Source organism: Schistocerca cancellata, chromosome 1, assembly GCF_023864275.1.
Source record: "Schistocerca cancellata isolate TAMUIC-IGC-003103 chromosome 1, iqSchCanc2.1, whole genome shotgun sequence".
NCBI lineage: Eukaryota > Metazoa > Arthropoda > Insecta > Orthoptera > Acrididae > Schistocerca > Schistocerca cancellata.
The window spans coordinates 825,911,052-825,930,903 of NC_064626.1; the positions used below are offsets into that span (position 1 = coordinate 825,911,052).

Consider the following 19,852-nt stretch of genomic DNA (forward strand, 5'->3'; position numbering starts at 1 on the left):
AGATCCTTTAATGTGATTCAGCAGGCAAAGAGAAGTGCAATTCAATGTTCACTAACCTGACGGAACTACAACTAAAAAACTAGTTTTTGTATATGAAGCCATCACTCTCTTCCTTTACTTTTTTTAGTGCAGTGTGACAGGTTTTATCCATCTAGGTGCATCTGCCAAATCTCAGTGATTTCCACAGGATGTTCTGATAAGTATAACATATCAGTTAATATTCTGCTTTCCATTTTTATTTTCCTATACTACCATCATAATTTTTAATGCTGTTTTAATTGTAACTGTATTTTTCTTCAGCTCTACCTTTCATAAAAATTTGGCCTGTAAAAAGACTTTGTGGAACACTAGAGTCAATGAGGTTATACTGGAAAGTAATACCTCTGAATTTTAAATGTGAAAACTTTTAAAGCTTTTCAAATAGAATAAATGTTATTAACATTTTACACCTTTATTTTTCATGTATATATATTTATTTCTCAACATAAGTCACCCTAGTGACAAATGCATTACTCCAAGCAAGAGACCAGTTCATTCACACCATCGCTTTAGGATGTTTCGCTTTGTTGATGGAGACACAACCTAATGTTTGCTTTCAATGCTTCATGTCTATCAAAGTAAAGCCGTCAAAGGTGTCCTTTAAGTTTTGGAAACAAGTGAAAATCAGCTGGGGAAAGTTGGGACCATATGGAGGCTGATCAATGAAAATGAACCCAAAGCCGTGGATGTTGCAGATGTTACAGCACTCATGTGTGGTCTGGCATTTTCATGGTGAAGGAGAGTTTTCTACATGTGTGGACATACTCTTCAAATTTGAAACTCCATTACAGCATGCTGCTTCTCATGCACTGACATAGTTACTGCAATGTTACACATCACAATATGGAGCTCTCTAGTGACAGAGGACTGCAAGTATGTAGACATATAGAATAAAGATGTAAAATGTTAATAATTTTTGTTTTATTTAAAAAGCCTTAAGAGTTTTCATAGAAAAACTTGGGCAGCATTACTTTTCAGCACACCCTCATATTATCTTTAGAAGCCTTCAATTAGTTAACAAGTACATGTGTAGTTAGCATTAAATAGAAATTCTCTCAATATTAAAGCTTGTGCAGTGAATAGAAATTCATGATTTATTATGTCAAAACTAAGTATTAAATGAAGAAGTTTGCTATGTGTTGGCTCAAAATGAATTTTTTCTTGAAAACATTCTTGGTTCCCTTTTTTAATGGAATGCTTTCATCTACTTCACAAAGACTATAGTATATAGTTAAGGTATATAACTATAGTATATACAAAGCTGATATTTGCTTTCATAATTAGAAACTTTATCCCCATTTTTTCCAGGGACTGTATTGTTTTGCAGTGGGGTGAGCATTACATTTGGGAGGAAACATTGGTTAAGATTCTTGGTCACAATGAAACTGATTTAGATGCACTGAAATATTTTGCTTCTTGTACCCAGCAAGAGGAGAGAATAGACAAGTAAGTATAACTGGCCATTAAAGGCCTCATGTACTCACTTCTTAATTATTAATGTAAAAACTTGTGCCTATTCACCATACTACATTATTTTGAAGCATTCATTAGTCATGTATTGGGAACATAGTGTTGATTATATAGATGTTATATTATTCTTCACTGATAAAATACCTCTGATGTGACTATTTTCCAGCTGTTTCATTTTAAACAAAAAAGAATTCCAGCACCAACATCAAATTAGATGAACAGCTAGCGACAAAAAATTTCAGGTAATATGAGGAAACAAAAAACCAAAGGCCAGATCTTTAGGCATTATAAATCATTCAAAAAGACAGAGAAAAAGGCATTATAAATATTTAAAATGGCAATACAAAAAAATCTTACATTATACTTATTCATTTACTAGTGTGCACAATTCAGACAATAGCACAATCAGCATAATTGTTAATATCATGCTGTATTGTATTTTTAAAATAACTTTAAAGTTTTAAACCAAATGAAATATTTGACAAAAAATGAAAATGTTCCTTAAAAACCTATGCATTACAATGTTCTATCAGCTTATTGGTTTCATGAAAACCAAATGCTTTCTTAAATTTTTCAGAGTCATGTTCGGTGTCCTGGCAGACAATGTATTTTTTTATCTGAGAAAATAACTGCTCAACAGCTACAGAAGCAGTTGACACACGTATGAAAGACTGATCTATTATAGGGTCCATTTCTGCTACAACAGAACTGTCATCTTGTAGAGTTTTTGAGAAGTTTATCAACATCAGGATTTTTCAAAAGCACCATTTTACACTTTCCCCTCATAAAGAAACACCATTTCTCTGGCAAACTCTCTATTCTTTGTATTGCTTCATCCACAATTTTCACTGACTTTGTCAAAGGTTGCTCTCTTTCTTGAAGCTGGCAGATCCTTGTGGTAGGAAACTGAACTCAGCCACAGTGAAAATTGAGTCATTTATCACTTTCGAAGATTCTAGAACTTTCTTTACTGCTACAATTAAAGAAGCTTTATCCTCCAGAGTGATGACCACATGCTATATGCCTAACAGAGAAATTTGAGGCTCATTAACCTACCGCTGCAATTCATAACCACTGTTTTGTTATAATAGGCTGAGGACGCTTGGTAAAGGGAGACCAGAGCAAGTCAGTAATGATAAGGCATAACCAAGTTTAATAAATTTAGTTTTTGGAGATGGTTTGGTTTTCTTTGCACATGTTAACAAAATGTCCTGTTATTGTATTGTACCTAATAGTATAAATTTTTATTTTAATATAATCCAATTATTTCATCATTTTATAAGTTAATGCAAAAGTGTCATCTTATCCCAGTACTGGGGCAAGATGACTTCATTCACAAGGAAAGATAGTATTACTGATAAAAGTTGAATTTATTTTTATTACCATAAGTATAAGAAAGTAAATTAATTATTTAAACATTGCTATGTATTTTCTACTCAACAGTATTTAATGAAAGGATTATTCTATTGAAAATTAATAAAATGCTAGACCAATGTTTTTCACTAACAATTTTTTCCACATTCCACCTGTGTATGGTTTGCAAAACTCTATCCTCAGTTTTCTCATGAACATTCAACACAGATTCATTACATGTAGGACACAGCTTGTACCTTCTTTGGAAAGTTTCTTTATTGTTTTAAATGTTCTGGTTTCACCTTTTGTGTGTCATTATCAACCAACATCAAGTTTTAAAGCTAAGCTTGTTAAAAGTGTTGCACTTTGTATACCGTATGAATCACATGGTCTTTCTTAAGGCAGTAGCTTAAAATCAAAAACACACTGGCACCAGTGTCAATTAATGGGACCAGCATATGTTGAATATCCTAATTCTTCATTTAGCTCTACCTGATGTCCATCAGGACATTCATTTGGAGTTTCTATGTTTTGACCTATAGGTGCTGCAGCCTAAAAGGAGAATTTTCAGTTTCAGCATGACTCATTATCTGTAATTTTTGCCACAGGAAAATCCTCCTCATTAAACAAAAGGAATTGATAAGGATTGACTCACAATTTCTGAACTGATAAATTGCTTTACCAACTGAAACTGCTATGAAATAAACATTGTTGAGTAGATCACAAGGTTGTTAACTTGCCCCATTCAACTTGCTCCAGTTGACTATATTAAAAGTCTTTGAATTTTGGAGTACCATTTACAAGAATATGAGACAGTGAAATAGTGACCATGAAACTCACATTGTTTATTTATCCATCTGCAACAACACACACCACTGTACATGCTAACAGCCTAATCTTTGGTTCCAGATTATTGAACTTTCCTTTTATGCTTATAGCATATCAGATGATAACATACAATTCGTCCTCACTGTTGGAGCACTGGACCCACAAACTTTGTTATTGGATGTTGTGTATAACATGCCTCCTGAGGGCAAACATACATATGTTAAGAAGCTTCACCAGCTGTGCAAACCAATGGATGTCCACATCCAACAAGTGCTACAAAGTGTAGCTATTGGTGGCAAGACCCCTACCATTTTTGGTGACACCTACAATCACTGGTTTCTGCAACTGAAATTTCTGATGCTACACTCAAACAGATTTGTTTGAGCCAGTTACACTTCAGGTGAAAAGCACAGTAATTTCCAGTACTTCCTCACCATTTGACTCACTATTATTGACTTGACTTCGGTTCATGTTTATCATATTCTATCATTCAATGACACAAGTGGGCGGCCACAAAGTTTGGCCAAGTGTAAGGCATGATTGTTAGTTGTGGGTAACAACCTGCTTACCTTGTCAGTCAGCCAAAGTTGGAAACCATATCCACAAACCTCTCAGCTCCTCTGGGGAACCAGCATGCTGTTTTTCCCATGTCCACATAGACCTCATAAGACCATTATACCCTGTAAAAGGATTCACATATATTCTGGGCTACTATAGGTCTACTCAATGGGTCGAAACCTCATCTACAATGAACATTTATGCAGATACAGTGTTATAATGTTTTTTGACTACATGGATTTAAAGGTTTGGCTGCCCAATAGATGTGACAATAGATTAAGTTGACTGTTTGAGTCTTCTTTGTTTAACAAACTAGCTGTTTTCTATGGGATCAATCATCATCTTTCCACCACCTACCATCTGGCAAGAAACAGCATGGTGAAAAGTTGGCTCAGAACCCTCAAGTAAGCATTAACATGTCACAAGTCTTCCTGAGTGACAACATTTCCACTGATATTAGTCTGACTGCAAACTGCATTCAAAACTGACCTCGGCACTTCAACAACAGAAATGGTGTATGGCAAAACCCTGAGATTTCTGATGGACTTCTCCATTCAATAAGAATATCAACCTGAATATCCTTGTTCATTGATGCTATAAATCAGAAATTGAATTGTAAAGTTCTGATCTTCAACAGCATCTCAACATGCAAATCCACCCATTTCCATTAATGAAAAACTCGCTCATTGTTACCAACTCATCCTCCATATGCATGCTTTTAGAGGATTCTTGCAACCATCTTACACCAGCCCCTTTCCAGAAAGAGACACTCACACAATGATGCTCTTAATTAATGCATAACCAAACAGGGTTTCCACTCAGCAGGGAAAACCAGCATACTTGCTTCTGTCAGATGATAGTACATAATGGCAGCATCTTCATCAGCTGACATCTGCTTCTAGACCCCACCATGCTAACCATGCGTCTCCTCTGCTGGCCCCACCTACTGCCTTGCTGTCATCATCAATGGAGGCAGCCACCACAGTAGCTCAAACATCCATACATCCTGTAACCACCCCGTCACTTATCGACTTTAATGACAGTGAAAAATTAAACCGCATGTGCCTAATGGAAATTTGGGAAAAGCAATCGTCACCGAAGTTAATCTGTCGGTAAAGAAGGAGGAAAGGGTTACATCCAAATGAAAGTAAAAATGCAAATGAAATTGGTGAAATTAATTTTGAAAAAGGGTGAAGTTAATGAAGAAAGTAAATGTGTAGTCGTTATGTTAACAATTAACTGGCATTAATTAGATATTTGAGATTTGGGGAAAATTACGGTCGCCAGTCCTATGGAAAACTACTATAATAACTGAAAAAGAAAAGTTAATGCATATATAATTAACACTAAAAGCATTGGCAACTGAAGGTTGCCATGTGTTGTGTGAAAACTGAGTGTTTGTCAGAAGTAATAGATTTCGCTACACTCTAACTTAATTTAGCAAAAGAATTAATAAAACCAGAAAACTGAAAGTTAATTTAGTGACTGAAATTAATAGTGAACTTTGTTTCTGAAGCACTACACAATTAAATAAAATAAAGTTAGTCTTGGGCTACCTCAACAATCACCTCAAAAGCAACTCAAATCTACGCAATTTAGAAATAAGAGATTTAACTTTGAACTTGAATTAAATGATGTTGAACAATTGACAATAGTAAAATTTAGTATGTACCAAGCTGAGCTGCAGTCACAGATAAGCTAAAATATGGTAACAAAACTCGCACTCTTAATTTGTGCTTGTGTAATCTAAATATTGTAGCTAGCTATGAATACTTTAACTGAACTTTGAAATTAAAACAGTGAAATGGAATGATATTACTTTAATGCTGGCATTTGAATATCAATGACACATGGGTTCATTTCGGAAAAGGAAGGGACCCTGCTTCGTAATGCAATTGGGACAATGAGCAACAAAGGTTCATGCTAAGTTGCTGTATTTTAGTGATGCAAATGGAACAGTTTGAAAAGCTGAGGTCTGCCATACAGTTCTAAAACTTTATGTGCTTTCAGTCTTCCTTGTTGGTTGATTGAAGGTTTGAAGTCGTCGATTGAGGAGGTGGCGACAATCACTTATTGTCGGCCGTCGCTGTTGCAGAAGCTGGATGTTGGCACGTCTTCATCTCGACACGGTCTGTGGGGCGGCGAGTGGGTACTGCAAATTGCTTGTGAAATAAAGTTTGTTATTTAAATGTGGGAAAAACACTGCACTTCCCGGCTTTTGGAATGTTGTATAATGCTGTCTTTCGCCGTTCTCAACACTGGCTCTCTCTTTGCTTTTTGGCACCCAGAAAGTGATTTAACGAAACGTGGAGCCTGTAAAGAGAGTTCCTAGTGCCCACTTAACCTGAGAATATTATTATAGCTGCAGCTTATAGCTCTGAAGAAGTAGGAGATTGTTCGGGATTTCTAATCAAAAACAATTTTCCAAAATAGTTGAGTATATTCTGAAATTCACTGATAACATCACAATTATCCCAACAGCCTAACAAACAGAGCAGTTCAGAGTCTAATTCGCTGATGCAACTATAAATGTCCGAATTGAATGTCAAAAGAATGCTCGCCAAAATTTGATGAGAAAATCTCATCAAACGCCACGCTAAAATGATTGGTAGAATGTCTGTACCGCGACGGCACGTGAAAATACAACAACACGCAAACTGAAGCTAGATAATGAAAATCATTCCAAAAATAATCCCTCATTTGAAATGTTTTCACAGTTACGCGTATACATCGTAACTCAATACGGCACCCGAGGCAGTTTGTAGCAGCGCTACCGTAGCGAAGCGACTCCCGACACAGCTGACGTGCTATTCAGCGTCTGGAGAGAACTGGGGCCTTCCTTACTCGCGCAGTGCTCTTATATATATAGCCTCGGTGCGGACGGCTAAGAGAACGCCGGCTCTAACTTCGGCTCTCACGACTGGCCGCTGGGCTAGTAACGCACCACTTCAAGTTACATAATAATTTATAGCTTCTTTTGCTGATGGCTTATGAAGCTGTTCATTTAATCGTGCATTTAGCACGCAGGTAAGTATTTATAATAAAATTATGACGTGGCTAAGTTAAATATCTTGGGCGAGAGAAATAATTAAGTTACGCTGCACGCAGCAGGTGAGCTCTGAACTGGTCCTTTTGAGATCCGCTATCGCTATAATTTTATAGGTATTCAAAAGAAACTTTTCACATCTTCATAGTCATAGCGGACCTCCAACCTATTTAAATCTAAACATCCTAGTCTTATTCATTAGCCTACTTAATCTATCTTGCTTCCTTCAGTTTTGAGATGAAAACCAGAAAATCATGAATTTCCACTAAGGTCTTAACCTGTGAAATCCAAAGTACTGTTTTTATTAAATCATTATGAAAGATGAGTCTAAATATAAATTTTGAAGTCTCTAGCTCCTTTCCGTTGCGCCAATTATTTTTTTAGAAAAACGTCCAAATTACAAAAATGGCTGAAGTTATCGCACTGATATTTAATACACATTAATTTAGTATTATTCCTTACATGCTGGAAAAGTTTCAGATCATTTGCTTGAATTTTAAGGTATTGCGCAACATTTATGACGTCAGAGCTAGTTACAGCAGACTGGCTGGCACACAATGGAAACTGATGTGAATTTACTACAGCGTGAGTAGGCTGCTTCCCTACATCACCCTCTACTTAAATTTTTTGTTTATGAATGTTAATGAATGAGAAAAAAAATTTAATTACAAAAAAGGGAAGCAAGAGTACAATTTAACTCCCTATAAAAAATCAAAATTGAAATATAAACATGTAGAAACATTAAAGAAAACAGATTATCTACATTAATTATTTAAATTGTGGGCATGTTCACTGCCTTTTAAACAATGTCATTACTCAAAATTTTAAGCGAAGTCACTGAAATATTTCGGCATACATATTGCCTTAGACCAACAAACACATAATAATTGAAAAATTATGAAAATCTTAGGCCCATTAAATACATTAAATACATTTTTACATACACAAATTCAAAGAAAATAACATGATACATAAACAGATGATTATCTCTTAGCAGTCTTTTCTAAACCTGAAAGAAAGTTCACAAATAATTTTTACACACGTGGTTGTAGCCGCTTTGGCTGGCGTCCTACACTTCCATTCACAAGGGTAGAGGAGGGGAAGTTGCTATGGTGTGCGTCTTTCACGTTCTCTCTAACTTACATGGGGGAAAGGGGAGGGTCACTGTGAGTTGTGTCCAAGTCACTCCACACTTTCACGCAGCTACCAGGCTGCCATTATCTGGTTTGTCCTGTAGAACAAACAAAAGAGTGCCTCAGACTCTGTTCACTTAATATCTAAGGGTGGGTCACAATGAACTGGGGATATATACATTTTAACTTCCAATATATTACTGGAACAAAGTTAACAGAATTTTTTTTTTTCAACATTACTCTTGCGGTTACTTAAATGTCATAAAATCGGTAAATAAATGGCTCAAAACGCCGTTAGTCACGTACTAGAGAAAATCTATGCTCATGGCATACAATCATGAATCCTATTTAACGTCAGTTTATTATTTCTGGGCCGGAACACTGAACCAATGCTCGGTACATTCCTGACATTTGTATATTAAGCACTTAACTGAATCATCTTTGATTATCTTATTCTTAGAGATAGTATGAGTATGATTAGTGGTTGTTTTCTCAGCTTCTTTGTATATGTAACTTTTGGTAATAGTACAGTCCTGAGTGTTCAAAACACACTACGTTTAGTTGCCTACAAAATCCACTTATTGGTCCTCTGCTGTTGTCAGTTCCACATCTGCAATTAGGGTCTTACTTACTTTGAAGTGTATTTATGCTGAGCTAAAATTACTGTTTCACGTCTTCTATTATGTTCTTATTTATATTGCTAGTGTATGTACTTATTTACCACTCACTCTATTAATATTTAAAGCATAGGATAGCACATTTATTTCATATTCATAGTGTATTGCGGCTGATTAGTTTGCTCACGTGGCAATCCATTTCCACTCGATCGGGTGCTGAAACCTCAGGTAGTCTCTCTCGGACCTACCACTAAAGTGCATCAAATAATTATGGACGAGCGTAATGCTAAATTCCTTAAACCTATAGGACACCATGAGCTGCTCTGTCTCATCTAACATAAGGGTACCTATGGTCGCATTCACGCTTCCAACTCATAACCTCAATACGCGTAGGTGTATCCTGTCACACACTACACTAAAATAATGGCCAGCTCCAACCTTATAAATACTTCAGGGACGTGTCCTTCACGACTCAACCACAAACACTGCTCACTTCTACTACACTGCCTTTCCTTGCTACATCAGGTGAGTTTAAACTTACAACTTATCTGCATATTTTTCATAACACTTAGCAATCTCTTTCTTATTATTTATTAGTTAGCTCTAATGTATCCACTAGGTTTCATTACCACTTCAGATTCTGCTTGTACACGAATTCATACATCTTTTTAAATTACTGTTGATGGACCATTTCCAACCAAACAACACTTTGTACTTACTATATTACCAGGGTACTACACATAATTGTTACTCAAATACATTTGTATCTTAATTACGTCATACTTCTCTATTGTTTGTCACTATTCAGTTTATCACATTAGGTATCTTTCTTCACTGATCGGTAGATAGAATGGTAACATAACTCCTGGCCTGATAGTCATGACAGAAAAATTTCATGTCTGAAAGAAGAGATCTAAATTTTGGTGGATAGGAAAGATGAAGAATGAGTGAGACCTGAAAGGGAAAGAAGATCTCACACAGCTGGGACTGCACAGCTGCCACACTGTGTAGAGGTTACAGAACAACCTCCTCCCTACAGCCTTCATTGGCTGAATGCTGGTTTGGTAACCATAACGGAAAATTTTGGTATTAGGAAAGAAAATGTCGAAACTTTTGTGGATAGAAAAGATGAAGAATGAGTGAGACCTGAAAGGGAAAGAAGATCTCACACAGCTGGGACTGCACAGCTGCCACACTGTGTAGAGGTTACAGAACAACCTCCTCCCTACAGCATTCATTAGCTTAATGCTGGCTTGATAGTCATAACGGAAAATTTAATGTATGAAAGAAGAGGTCGAAATTTTTGAGGACAGGAAAGAGGAAGAATGAGTGAGACCTGAAAGGGAAAGAAGATCTCACACAGCTGGGACTGCACAGCTGCCACACTGTGTAGAGGTTACAGAACAACCTCCTCCCTACAGCCTTCATTGGCTGCCTATGAATCTGCCACCTCGATCTGAAAATACTTTATGATGCCTCTTTAGAACCTGTCTCAGTTCTTCCTTTTGATTGGCTGAAATTTTATCGATTTCCTGCAATTTAGCTTCTATCTTGTCCAAAATAATTGCTTCTTCTTCTTCTGTGTTTAGCTTACTTGTACTAGGATTAACACCTTCGTCCCAATACCTCCTATTTTTCAAAATTCTTATAGGCAACTCCCAAGTTTCATGATCAGTTACTACATGCTTATCACTAAAAGGTACTATAATTACTCCGGTTATTGGTAAGACCATTTTTAATTGGCTGTTCTCAAAGTCCACAACACTCTGATATTTTGACAAGAAATCTATGCCAATTAAAACCTCAATACTGAGATTGTTTACAATTAAACATGGATGATCTATTAAATTACCATTAATGTTAAAGGGTAGTAAAGCTTCTTGCTTTACTGTTTTTGATACCTTGCCAGTAGCACCAATTATTCTTAGTCCTGATACCCTCATTACCGTAAGCTTGTCTTTACCAGGTAATGCATCAAAGAAGGACTGAGATATTGCACTCACCTCACTTCCACTGTCTAAGAGACAACGTACATTGATGCCCAACATATTCACTATTATTATAGGGTGGCTTATTCTAGGTTGTACAGGTGGTTCCTCAAATTCATCTAGTAGTTCCTTTTGGATTTGTCTCCAACTAAAGTGATTGACATCTGTCTTTATTACATTTAGGTCACAGTGTGTAGGGGTTTCCGGAATTACATTTTCAGCTGCCTTTTCCAGTCGGTCTATTAATTTTAAATCGAAACACCGCACGACTTCATTACATTTAGTTTGCTGAACATAACCCAAATTACTGTAGTCTGAGCGATTCTGCGTCTCCAGACCGGACATAACACTAGTTACAGCTAAACCACTTTCACCATTATCGTCAGTTTCCTTCTCAAGTGACAACTGGTCACAGCTACTGGGTTCATCGACCCTCAACAGCCTACCCTCTACATTCTCACTTATCTCCTGTCCTAATTCTATTAGTACATTATCAACATCCTGCACAGGCACTTTAGATAAGAGCACATCATCCTCATCGTAAATATAAGCATGAATTTCTTCTGCTTCTTCACCTGTCAATTCAATATTTTGTAGCTCTTCCCTATTGTTACACTGCTGCGCCTTCTCTTTCTCTTCCCACTTAGAAAGCGTTTCTAACACGGTATCTATCAAATACTGTGAGTGATCTAATATTTCTGTTGTATCTTTAGATGCTACCGACTCTTCATCCACATGTTCAGTTTGAGTATTCTGATCTGTCTTACCAATTCCCTTAACTACTGGCTTAGGAAAAGTAACCGCCTGGTGAGCGCCAGTGTCCTCATAGACGGGAACTAGTTTTCCTGCCTCGGCCTATTGCTGTTTTCTTTAGTTTCATTATAATTGACTGGCACAGCATTGCTTTCCGTACTGTTGTTTACATGCATATTCCTGTTCGGAACAAAATTATTATCTCTTGGACGCCATTGTTGGTTCTGATAATTATTTCCCCAATTCCTACCTCTCTTAGGATGGCGAATACCTACTGTTCTGATGTTTACATTACCATTTTGCTCATTCCTAAAATTACTATTATTGTTAGTGGCATTTCTGTTATTACGTGCCTGCTCCTCATTGGCAGCAACACGTTCTACACGTTCCAAATATTCAATGAAACGATCAAGATTGTCTCTAGGGGCCGATATAATTCTGGTTTGCCAATACCATGGCAGTTTGGCTTCAAGACCTAATATAATCATTTCTGGCTTTAGCTTTTCCGCCAAATGTGACAAACGTGAGATCCATGACCTAGCAAATTCTTTAATTGATTCCTTGCCTGCACTGAAGCGTTTTCCACTCCAAAATTCTCTTAACACTTCATTTTGCTTATTACTAGACCAATATTCATTAATGAAAGCTGTTTTAAACTCCGCTAAAGTTTTACACTTCAACATAACATCAGCGGACCAACGCAAGGCGTCACCTGCTAAATGGCTTTTAATAAATGAGATTTTCTCTCGTTCAGACCAATTTGGTGGAATTACATCTTCAAAATCGTTCCAGAAATCTAGCGGGTGGATATTTTTATCTGGATCAAACCGCAAGAACTGCCGACACCCGATAAATGCGGCGTTTGCAGCTACAACTTGTTGTACACTACCATTACCAGAAGTTACTGAAGCTACTTTACTCTCAATGTTAGCAATGTTAGTACTGATATTTTCTACTCTCAATTCAACATTATCTACTCTTTGTACAATATGAGTAGTATCACTTTTGATTGCATCTACGTCTGCTTGACATATGTTTACTTTAATATTAACATCTTTAAATCTATCTGAGCACAGTTCAGATTCCGACTCGATCTTTTCTGTTAATTTGTGCTCCAGCTTCGCATCTTCCATTTGGAAGTCTTTGCGAACCTCAGCAACTTCAGATTTAACTGTTTTATACATTTCAGAAAATTGTTGAGCAACCTTTTTCTTAATATCCTCATGGTTGTAATCAATCTTATAATTCAAACTGTCTAGATCCTCTTTCAACTTATTGCAACCAGCCTTGAAGGTATCGTCCATTACCTCCAATCGTTTATTAAAATTAGTTTGACTGGCCACAATCCTGTTATTTACCTCAATTATATCAGATTTTAATTCAGCTGTCATTTGTGCATTACTGGCAGCGATTGCTTGTAATATAACATTTAGATCAACAGCCCCAGCATTTTTGGGTTGCTCACCAGCTGGCTTTTTATCACACTCAGGTGACGAAAAACTAGCTCCAACACCAGAATCATCAAAATTAAATGAAACTTCTGATTGATTAGTCCTATCTAACTTCTCCTTCTTAAACTCTACCATCTCTGATGACTGTTTCATTTTTAATTCATCAGAGAAACTATCATCCAATAAATTTACAATTTCTACTTTCTGCTTTACTACAGGGGTCTCTATTATTGAATCATTACCCCTTCCCACACTACTGTCAGGAGATAATACTTCATAATTTACTTTAACATTACCACTTTTATGCATATTTACACTTGAACCGTTGTCTGGATTTACAGTTCCCTCCTCAGACATAGGTTCTGATATAAGTTTAACCTCAGTTTCTTTTGGCGGTTCCATCGCCGACAGTCTCTTAGTGCAGGTTAGTAAAATTTTTAACAGTTTTCCACTTAACTTAGTTCCTTCTGCACGACGTTGCCGTAGCCGGCGCGGCGTACCAGGATTCCTGATGCAACGTGGCACGTTGAACTGAAGACGGCTCTCCGACGGCTGTTGTGTATTCGCGTGGCCCGCAACTGCAGGCGCGGCCCCGGCTGCTGTGGCGGACGACTGCGGTACGGCGAAACTGGCTTCTCGCGATGCCGGCAGCACCGCTAGACTCAGTGCCAGCTCCGTCAATCCAGATGCGTTGTTAATTCAATTGCGTCGTCCACATGCCCACGTAACACTTTCACTGTTCTATTACTCAGCTGCGTGTCGCATTCCACTCGCGAATCCGAATAGTTAAAAATCACTTTCACTTAGTTGACTTCCCGGCCGATGCACCATATGTGGGGCGGCGAGTGGGTACTGCAAATTGCTTGTGAAATAAAGTTTGTTATTTAAATGTGGGAAAAACACTGCACTTCCCGGCTTTTGGAATGTTGTATAATGCTGTCTTTCGCCGTTCTCAACACTGGCTCTCTCTTTGCTTTTTGGCACCCAGAAAGTGATTTAACGAAACGTGGAGCCTGTAAAGAGAGTTCCTAGTGCCCACTTAACCTGAGAATATTATTATAGCTGCAGCTTATAGCTCTGAAGAAGTAGGAGATTGTTCGGGATTTCTAATCAAAAACAATTTTCCAAAATAGTTGAGTATATTCTGAAATTCACTGATAACATCACAATTATCCCAACAGCCTAACAAACAGAGCAGTTCAGAGTCTAATTCGCTGATGCAACTATAAATGTCCGAATTGAATGTCAAAAGAATGCTCGCCAAAATTTGATGAGAAAATCTCATCAAACGCCACGCTAAAATGATTGGTAGAATGTCTGTACCACGACGGCACGTGAAAATACAACAACACGCAAACTGAAGCTAGATAATGAAAATCATTCCAAAAATAATCCCTCATTTGAAATGTTTTCACAGTTACGCGTATACATCGTAACTCAATACGGCACCCGAGGCAGTTTGTAGCAGCGCTACCGTAGCGAAGCGACTCCCGACACAGCTGACGTGCTATTCAGCGTCTGGAGAGAACTGGGGCCTTCCTTACTCGCGCAGTGCTCTTATATATATAGCCTCGGTGCGGACGGCTAAGAGAACGCCGGCTCTAACTTCGGCTCTCACGACTGGCCGCTGGGCTAGTAACGCACCACTTCAAGTTACATAATAATTTATAGCTTCTTTTGCTGATGGCTTATGAAGCTGTTCATTTAATCGTGCATTTAGCACGCAGGTAAGTATTTATAATAAAATTATGACGTGGCTAAGTTAAATATCTTGGGCGAGAGAAATAATTAAGTTACGCTGCACGCAGCAGGTGAGCTCTGAACTGGTCCTTTTGAGATCCGCTATCGCTATAATTTTATAGGTATTCAAAAGAAACTTTTCACATCTTCATAGTCATAGCGGACCTCCAACCTATTTAAATCTAAACATCCTAGTCTTATTCATTAGCCTACTTAATCTATCTTGCTTCCTTCAGTTTTGAGATGAAAACCAGAAAATCATGAATTTCCACTAAGGTCTTAACCTGTGAAATCCAAAGTACTGTTTTTATTAAATCATTATGAAAGATGAGTCTAAATATAAATTTTGAAGTCTCTAGCTCCTTTCCGTTGCGCCAATTATTTTTTTAGAAAAACGTCCAAATTACAAAAATGGCTGAAGTTATCGCACTGATATTTAATACACATTAATTTAGTATTATTCCTTACATGCTGGAAAAGTTTCAGATCATTTGCTTGAATTTTAAGGTATTGCGCAACATTTATGACGTCAGAGCTAGTTACAGCAGACTGGCTGGCACACAATGGAAACTGATGTGAATTTACTACAGCGTGAGTAGGCTGCTTCCCTACAGGTCACCAGGCGAAACGGGCTCTTGATGTGTGCCAGCTAATGTTTCCCATCCACGACACCATGCCAGAAACAATCATAGCAAGTTGAGCGCAATTACATGCTGTCAAATCCCGAAAGCGCACTCGCGGGAGCATCACACAACACACCTGCTCCACCGCCCTACTCCAGCCAGACTCTGCTCTGCCTGCGCTCCACGCGGCAGAGCCAACACTACCAAATTTCCTAAACACTCTGGTTCTCCACACGATCTATCAATGTAGTCGTTTGATAGCATAGTTTTCCCTGGGCAAGACCCAGAGTACAAATACAAATAATATTTACAAAACAAACCAATTATACATCGACATAAAAGCATATATATATATATATATATATATATATATATATATATATATATATATATATATATATATATATATATATATATATATATATATACAAATTGTAAAACAATTACGATATATAAAGACACAGAAATGTCATCTCTTCAGGTAACAAAATAAGGAAAAAAATTATAGTACAATACATGGCAAGAGGAGGATATGCATTTCTGGCGTTACAACCCTTCTCTCAATGAGCCCTCTCATTCACCAGGACCAGTATCGAACCACACAAGAGTGGATGGATGGATAATTTGATACAAGTTTCCATTCATTCCCCGAGTTCTGCTCTATAAGGAGGGGGGGGGGGGGTGGCTGTATGGTGGTACTCTGAACATACAACTGAAAGTTTGGACTATCTTTTTGCCTATGTGATCGATGATCTAACAGCATCTTTGTGTATGTGTTACTCCTTTTTTATGAGAGATCCCTCTGGTTTTCTTCAGAGTATTTTGTTCCTTGATTTTCATATCTGGTTACATTAACAAATTGTATAATATTTATACCACCTTATTCAATTGAGTAGCTTATTATCGAAGTTGGACATCTGTCATCTGCAAGAAACTGAGAAAAACACCATTTTTTATTACAAATTGTGGAGCTTGTGTATTTACATGCTGCTTTAGGCATAATTAACTTTAATAGAGCAGAATTGGTTCTGCAAAGTACACAAAATAGTTTTAATTAGAGAAACCACTTAAAATTGCTTTTGAAAATAAAGACATCCATCTTTGAAACCAAACTGTACAGATGTCCATTTTTGATGCGAACATACTTGCAGGTGTCCATTTTTGTTGCTCCAGGATTCACTTCATAGTGCTGAGAATTTTTTACAAGAGTATCACCTGGGAAATTGTAAGAATTTGGATACAAAGTGAAAGAAATCGCAGTTGAACACCATAACATCTGTGTCCATTCTCTATTTTGCATGAAGTTCTTTATCACTCACTGTGTGGTGCAGTCTTTGTCTTGACCACAGAATTTATGAAAGTGCTGTTAATGATTCAACTGGATACACGTCTGTGACAAGCAAGAAAATAAATGCCCTTGTTGCTCATTTCATTTTCAGCAATTTAAGCTGTATTTTTATGTTCCTTTCTAAACACACCCTTGGAAATCGCGACATGTTTGGAATAAACAGAAAGTTATTTCTAACAAGCAAGACTAGACATATGATTGCTGTTTGTTTCACTCACAGCAATTTAAGCTGTCTGCTTAGGTTCCTACATATCCACATCCTCAGAAATTGTGACATATTTTGACTAAACAGAAAAGTGTTCACAACAAGCTAGAATATGGATATTGTTGCAGGTCGTTTCACTTGCAGAAGTTTCATCTTTTGTTTTTTAATCATACTGAAGGCAGAAAATTGAAGAAACTCATTCCTAAGGAAGCCCTCTCTTATATGTAAATAATAACAAATATTGGACAGTATACTTCTATTATATTAACTATTAAGAACCAGAATCTGATACAAATGCAAAAATGAGAAAAAAAAATTGTGTGTAGTAGGACGTGAACCTTCTGCTTCCGACACGGTGAATGCATATTTGTAACCATGACAGCACACCACTCACATTCAAATCTGCATCTTAGCATTGTTCATTTTAGACTCTCCCAAAAGCTCTTAATACTGATGTGTCATTAACTGACATTTAACTGTAACAGATCATAATGACAATGAGGTTTGTGATAAGTTTTTGATGTGCCATTGCCTTGAAGTGGCATACTGTCATCGAAAGCAAGTTATAATATAGAAACAACAGAATATGATGAAATCCAATATGGAGTCTCTGAAGCAGCAGCATCATCTCACTGCACCCGAATCCATCTACTTGGTGTTGCCCAAATACTGTGAAATGCTATTGGTTATTCTTGTTTCAGGCCAAGCTGTCTGCAACTATAAATTATATAATATAACTTCATCCATACCTGTGGACAAGAGGTGTGAGGTCCTTGTGGTAGTGTCATACCTGTCCCAGCATTCTTTTTTCTGGTATATTATAAGATAGAGTTCCCTGGCACATAGCCTTTTGTAGGCAACAATGTTTTTTCCACTGTTGGATGATGCTTATCATTGGAGCTCCAGCTTGTGATCTTCTCTTGCCTTAGCAATTTCCTGCATCCACCAGGGGACTGGTTTCAATGAGATGTCTCAAAAGCAATCATTAGTTCTGCTTTTAGTATTGGTTAGTTGTGTCCTGGTTTTAAGTTGTCAATATTCCCTTGTAGAATTGCACTGGATGGGTGAGTGACACTGAATGCATTCCAGTGAGTTTTCTTGATGACCCATTGTTGAGGGCAATCAGTTGTGTAATGGTATAGGGGTCATGAAAACTAATAAATGACCACTCTCGTGGAAGTCATCATGAATGCTCTACTGGGTTGACAGGAGGAGGCTAGGGCCACAGATTGAGATATCAATAGCTGTCAACTTTCCCAAGTGCACACTTAAAGTAGTTGGTGTTCCATAGTTTAGTAATCAACATTTGCAATCATTTGTTTCATTAGAGTACCTTCTATCACTAATCAGAAATGGGTTGTGGGCATTGAAATTGGCAAGGAGGAAAGTAGGTTAAGGTACCTGACAGATTAGCTCATCTATCTCCTGATACATCAGCTTCCTGTTTGGAGGAAGATAGGCATTACAGAAAGTAAAATACATAGTAGTCCAAATGAAAAAGCCATCCAATGCCCTTTCAGGGCCAATGCCAAATTTAAAATTGTTATATGATTAAAATTAATTATTATGAATTAAAATTATTATGAATTAAAATCCATGGAGAAGAAATAAAAACTTCAAGGTTCACCAATGACATTGTAATTCTGTCAGAGACAACAAAGGACCTGGAAGAGCAGCTGAACAGAATGGACAGTGTCTTGAAAGGAGGATATAAGATGATCATCAACAAAAGCAAAACGAGAATAATGGAATGTAATCGAATTAAATCAGGTGATGCTGCAGAAATTAGATTAGGAAATGAGACGCTTAAAGTAGTAAATGAGTTTTGCTATTTGGGGAGCAAAGTAACTGATGATGGTCGAAGTAGAGAGGATATAAAATGTAGACTAGCAATGGCAAGGAAAGCGTTTCTGAAGAAGAGAAATTTGTTAGCATCGAGTATAGATTTAAGTGTCAGGAAATCATTTCTGAAAGTATTTGTATGGAGTGTAGCTATGTATGGAAGTGAACCGTGGATGATAAATAGTTTAGACAAGAAGAGAATAGAAGCTTTCGAAATGTGGTGCTACAGAAGAATGCTGAAGATTAGATGGGTAGATCACATAACTAATGAGGAGGTATTGAATAGAATTGGAGAGAAGATAAACTTGTGGCACAACTTGACTAGAAGAAGGGATCAGTTGGTAGGGCATATTCTGAGGCATCAAGGGATCACCAATTTAGTATTGGAGGGTAATAATCGTAGAGGGAGACCAAGAGATGAATACACTAAACAAATTCCACAGGATAGAGTAGCATGGAGAGCTGCATCAAACCAGTCTCTGGACTGAAGACCACAGACACATGTGATTATGTAGGATAGGGCTATATGTTTCAGGGAATCAAATTTTCTGGAGGGTAATGCCTGGATAAACATTGAGTGTTGTCTGGAGGGCAACAAGATGGGTCATATATATATATATATATATATATATATAAAAGGTAAGTCTTTCTGCTCCCTGGATTGGAATGACTCCTTACCCTCTCCCTTAAAACCCACATCCTTTCGTCTTTCCCTCTCCTTCCCTCTTTCCTGATGAAGCAACCATTGGTTGCGAAAGCTAGAATTTTGTGTGTATGTTTGTGTTTGTTTATGTGTCTATTGATGTGCCAGCGCTTTCGTTTGGTAAGTCACATCATCTTTGTTTGTGTGTGTGTGTG

At 37.3% G+C, this 19,852-nt stretch overlaps 1 protein-coding gene across 1 annotated transcript in view; it reads left to right on the top strand.

Moving 5' to 3' along the window:
• LOC126188583 (thyrotropin-releasing hormone-degrading ectoenzyme-like) overlaps positions 1 to 19,852 on the top strand; it is a 270,383-nt gene that overhangs the window by 206,992 nt on the left and 43,539 nt on the right. The window contains exon 11 of the mRNA XM_049930188.1: positions 1,348 to 1,485. Coding sequence (XP_049786145.1) covers positions 1,348 to 1,485 — 138 coding nt within the window. The remainder of the gene's footprint in view (positions 1 to 1,347; positions 1,486 to 19,852) is intronic.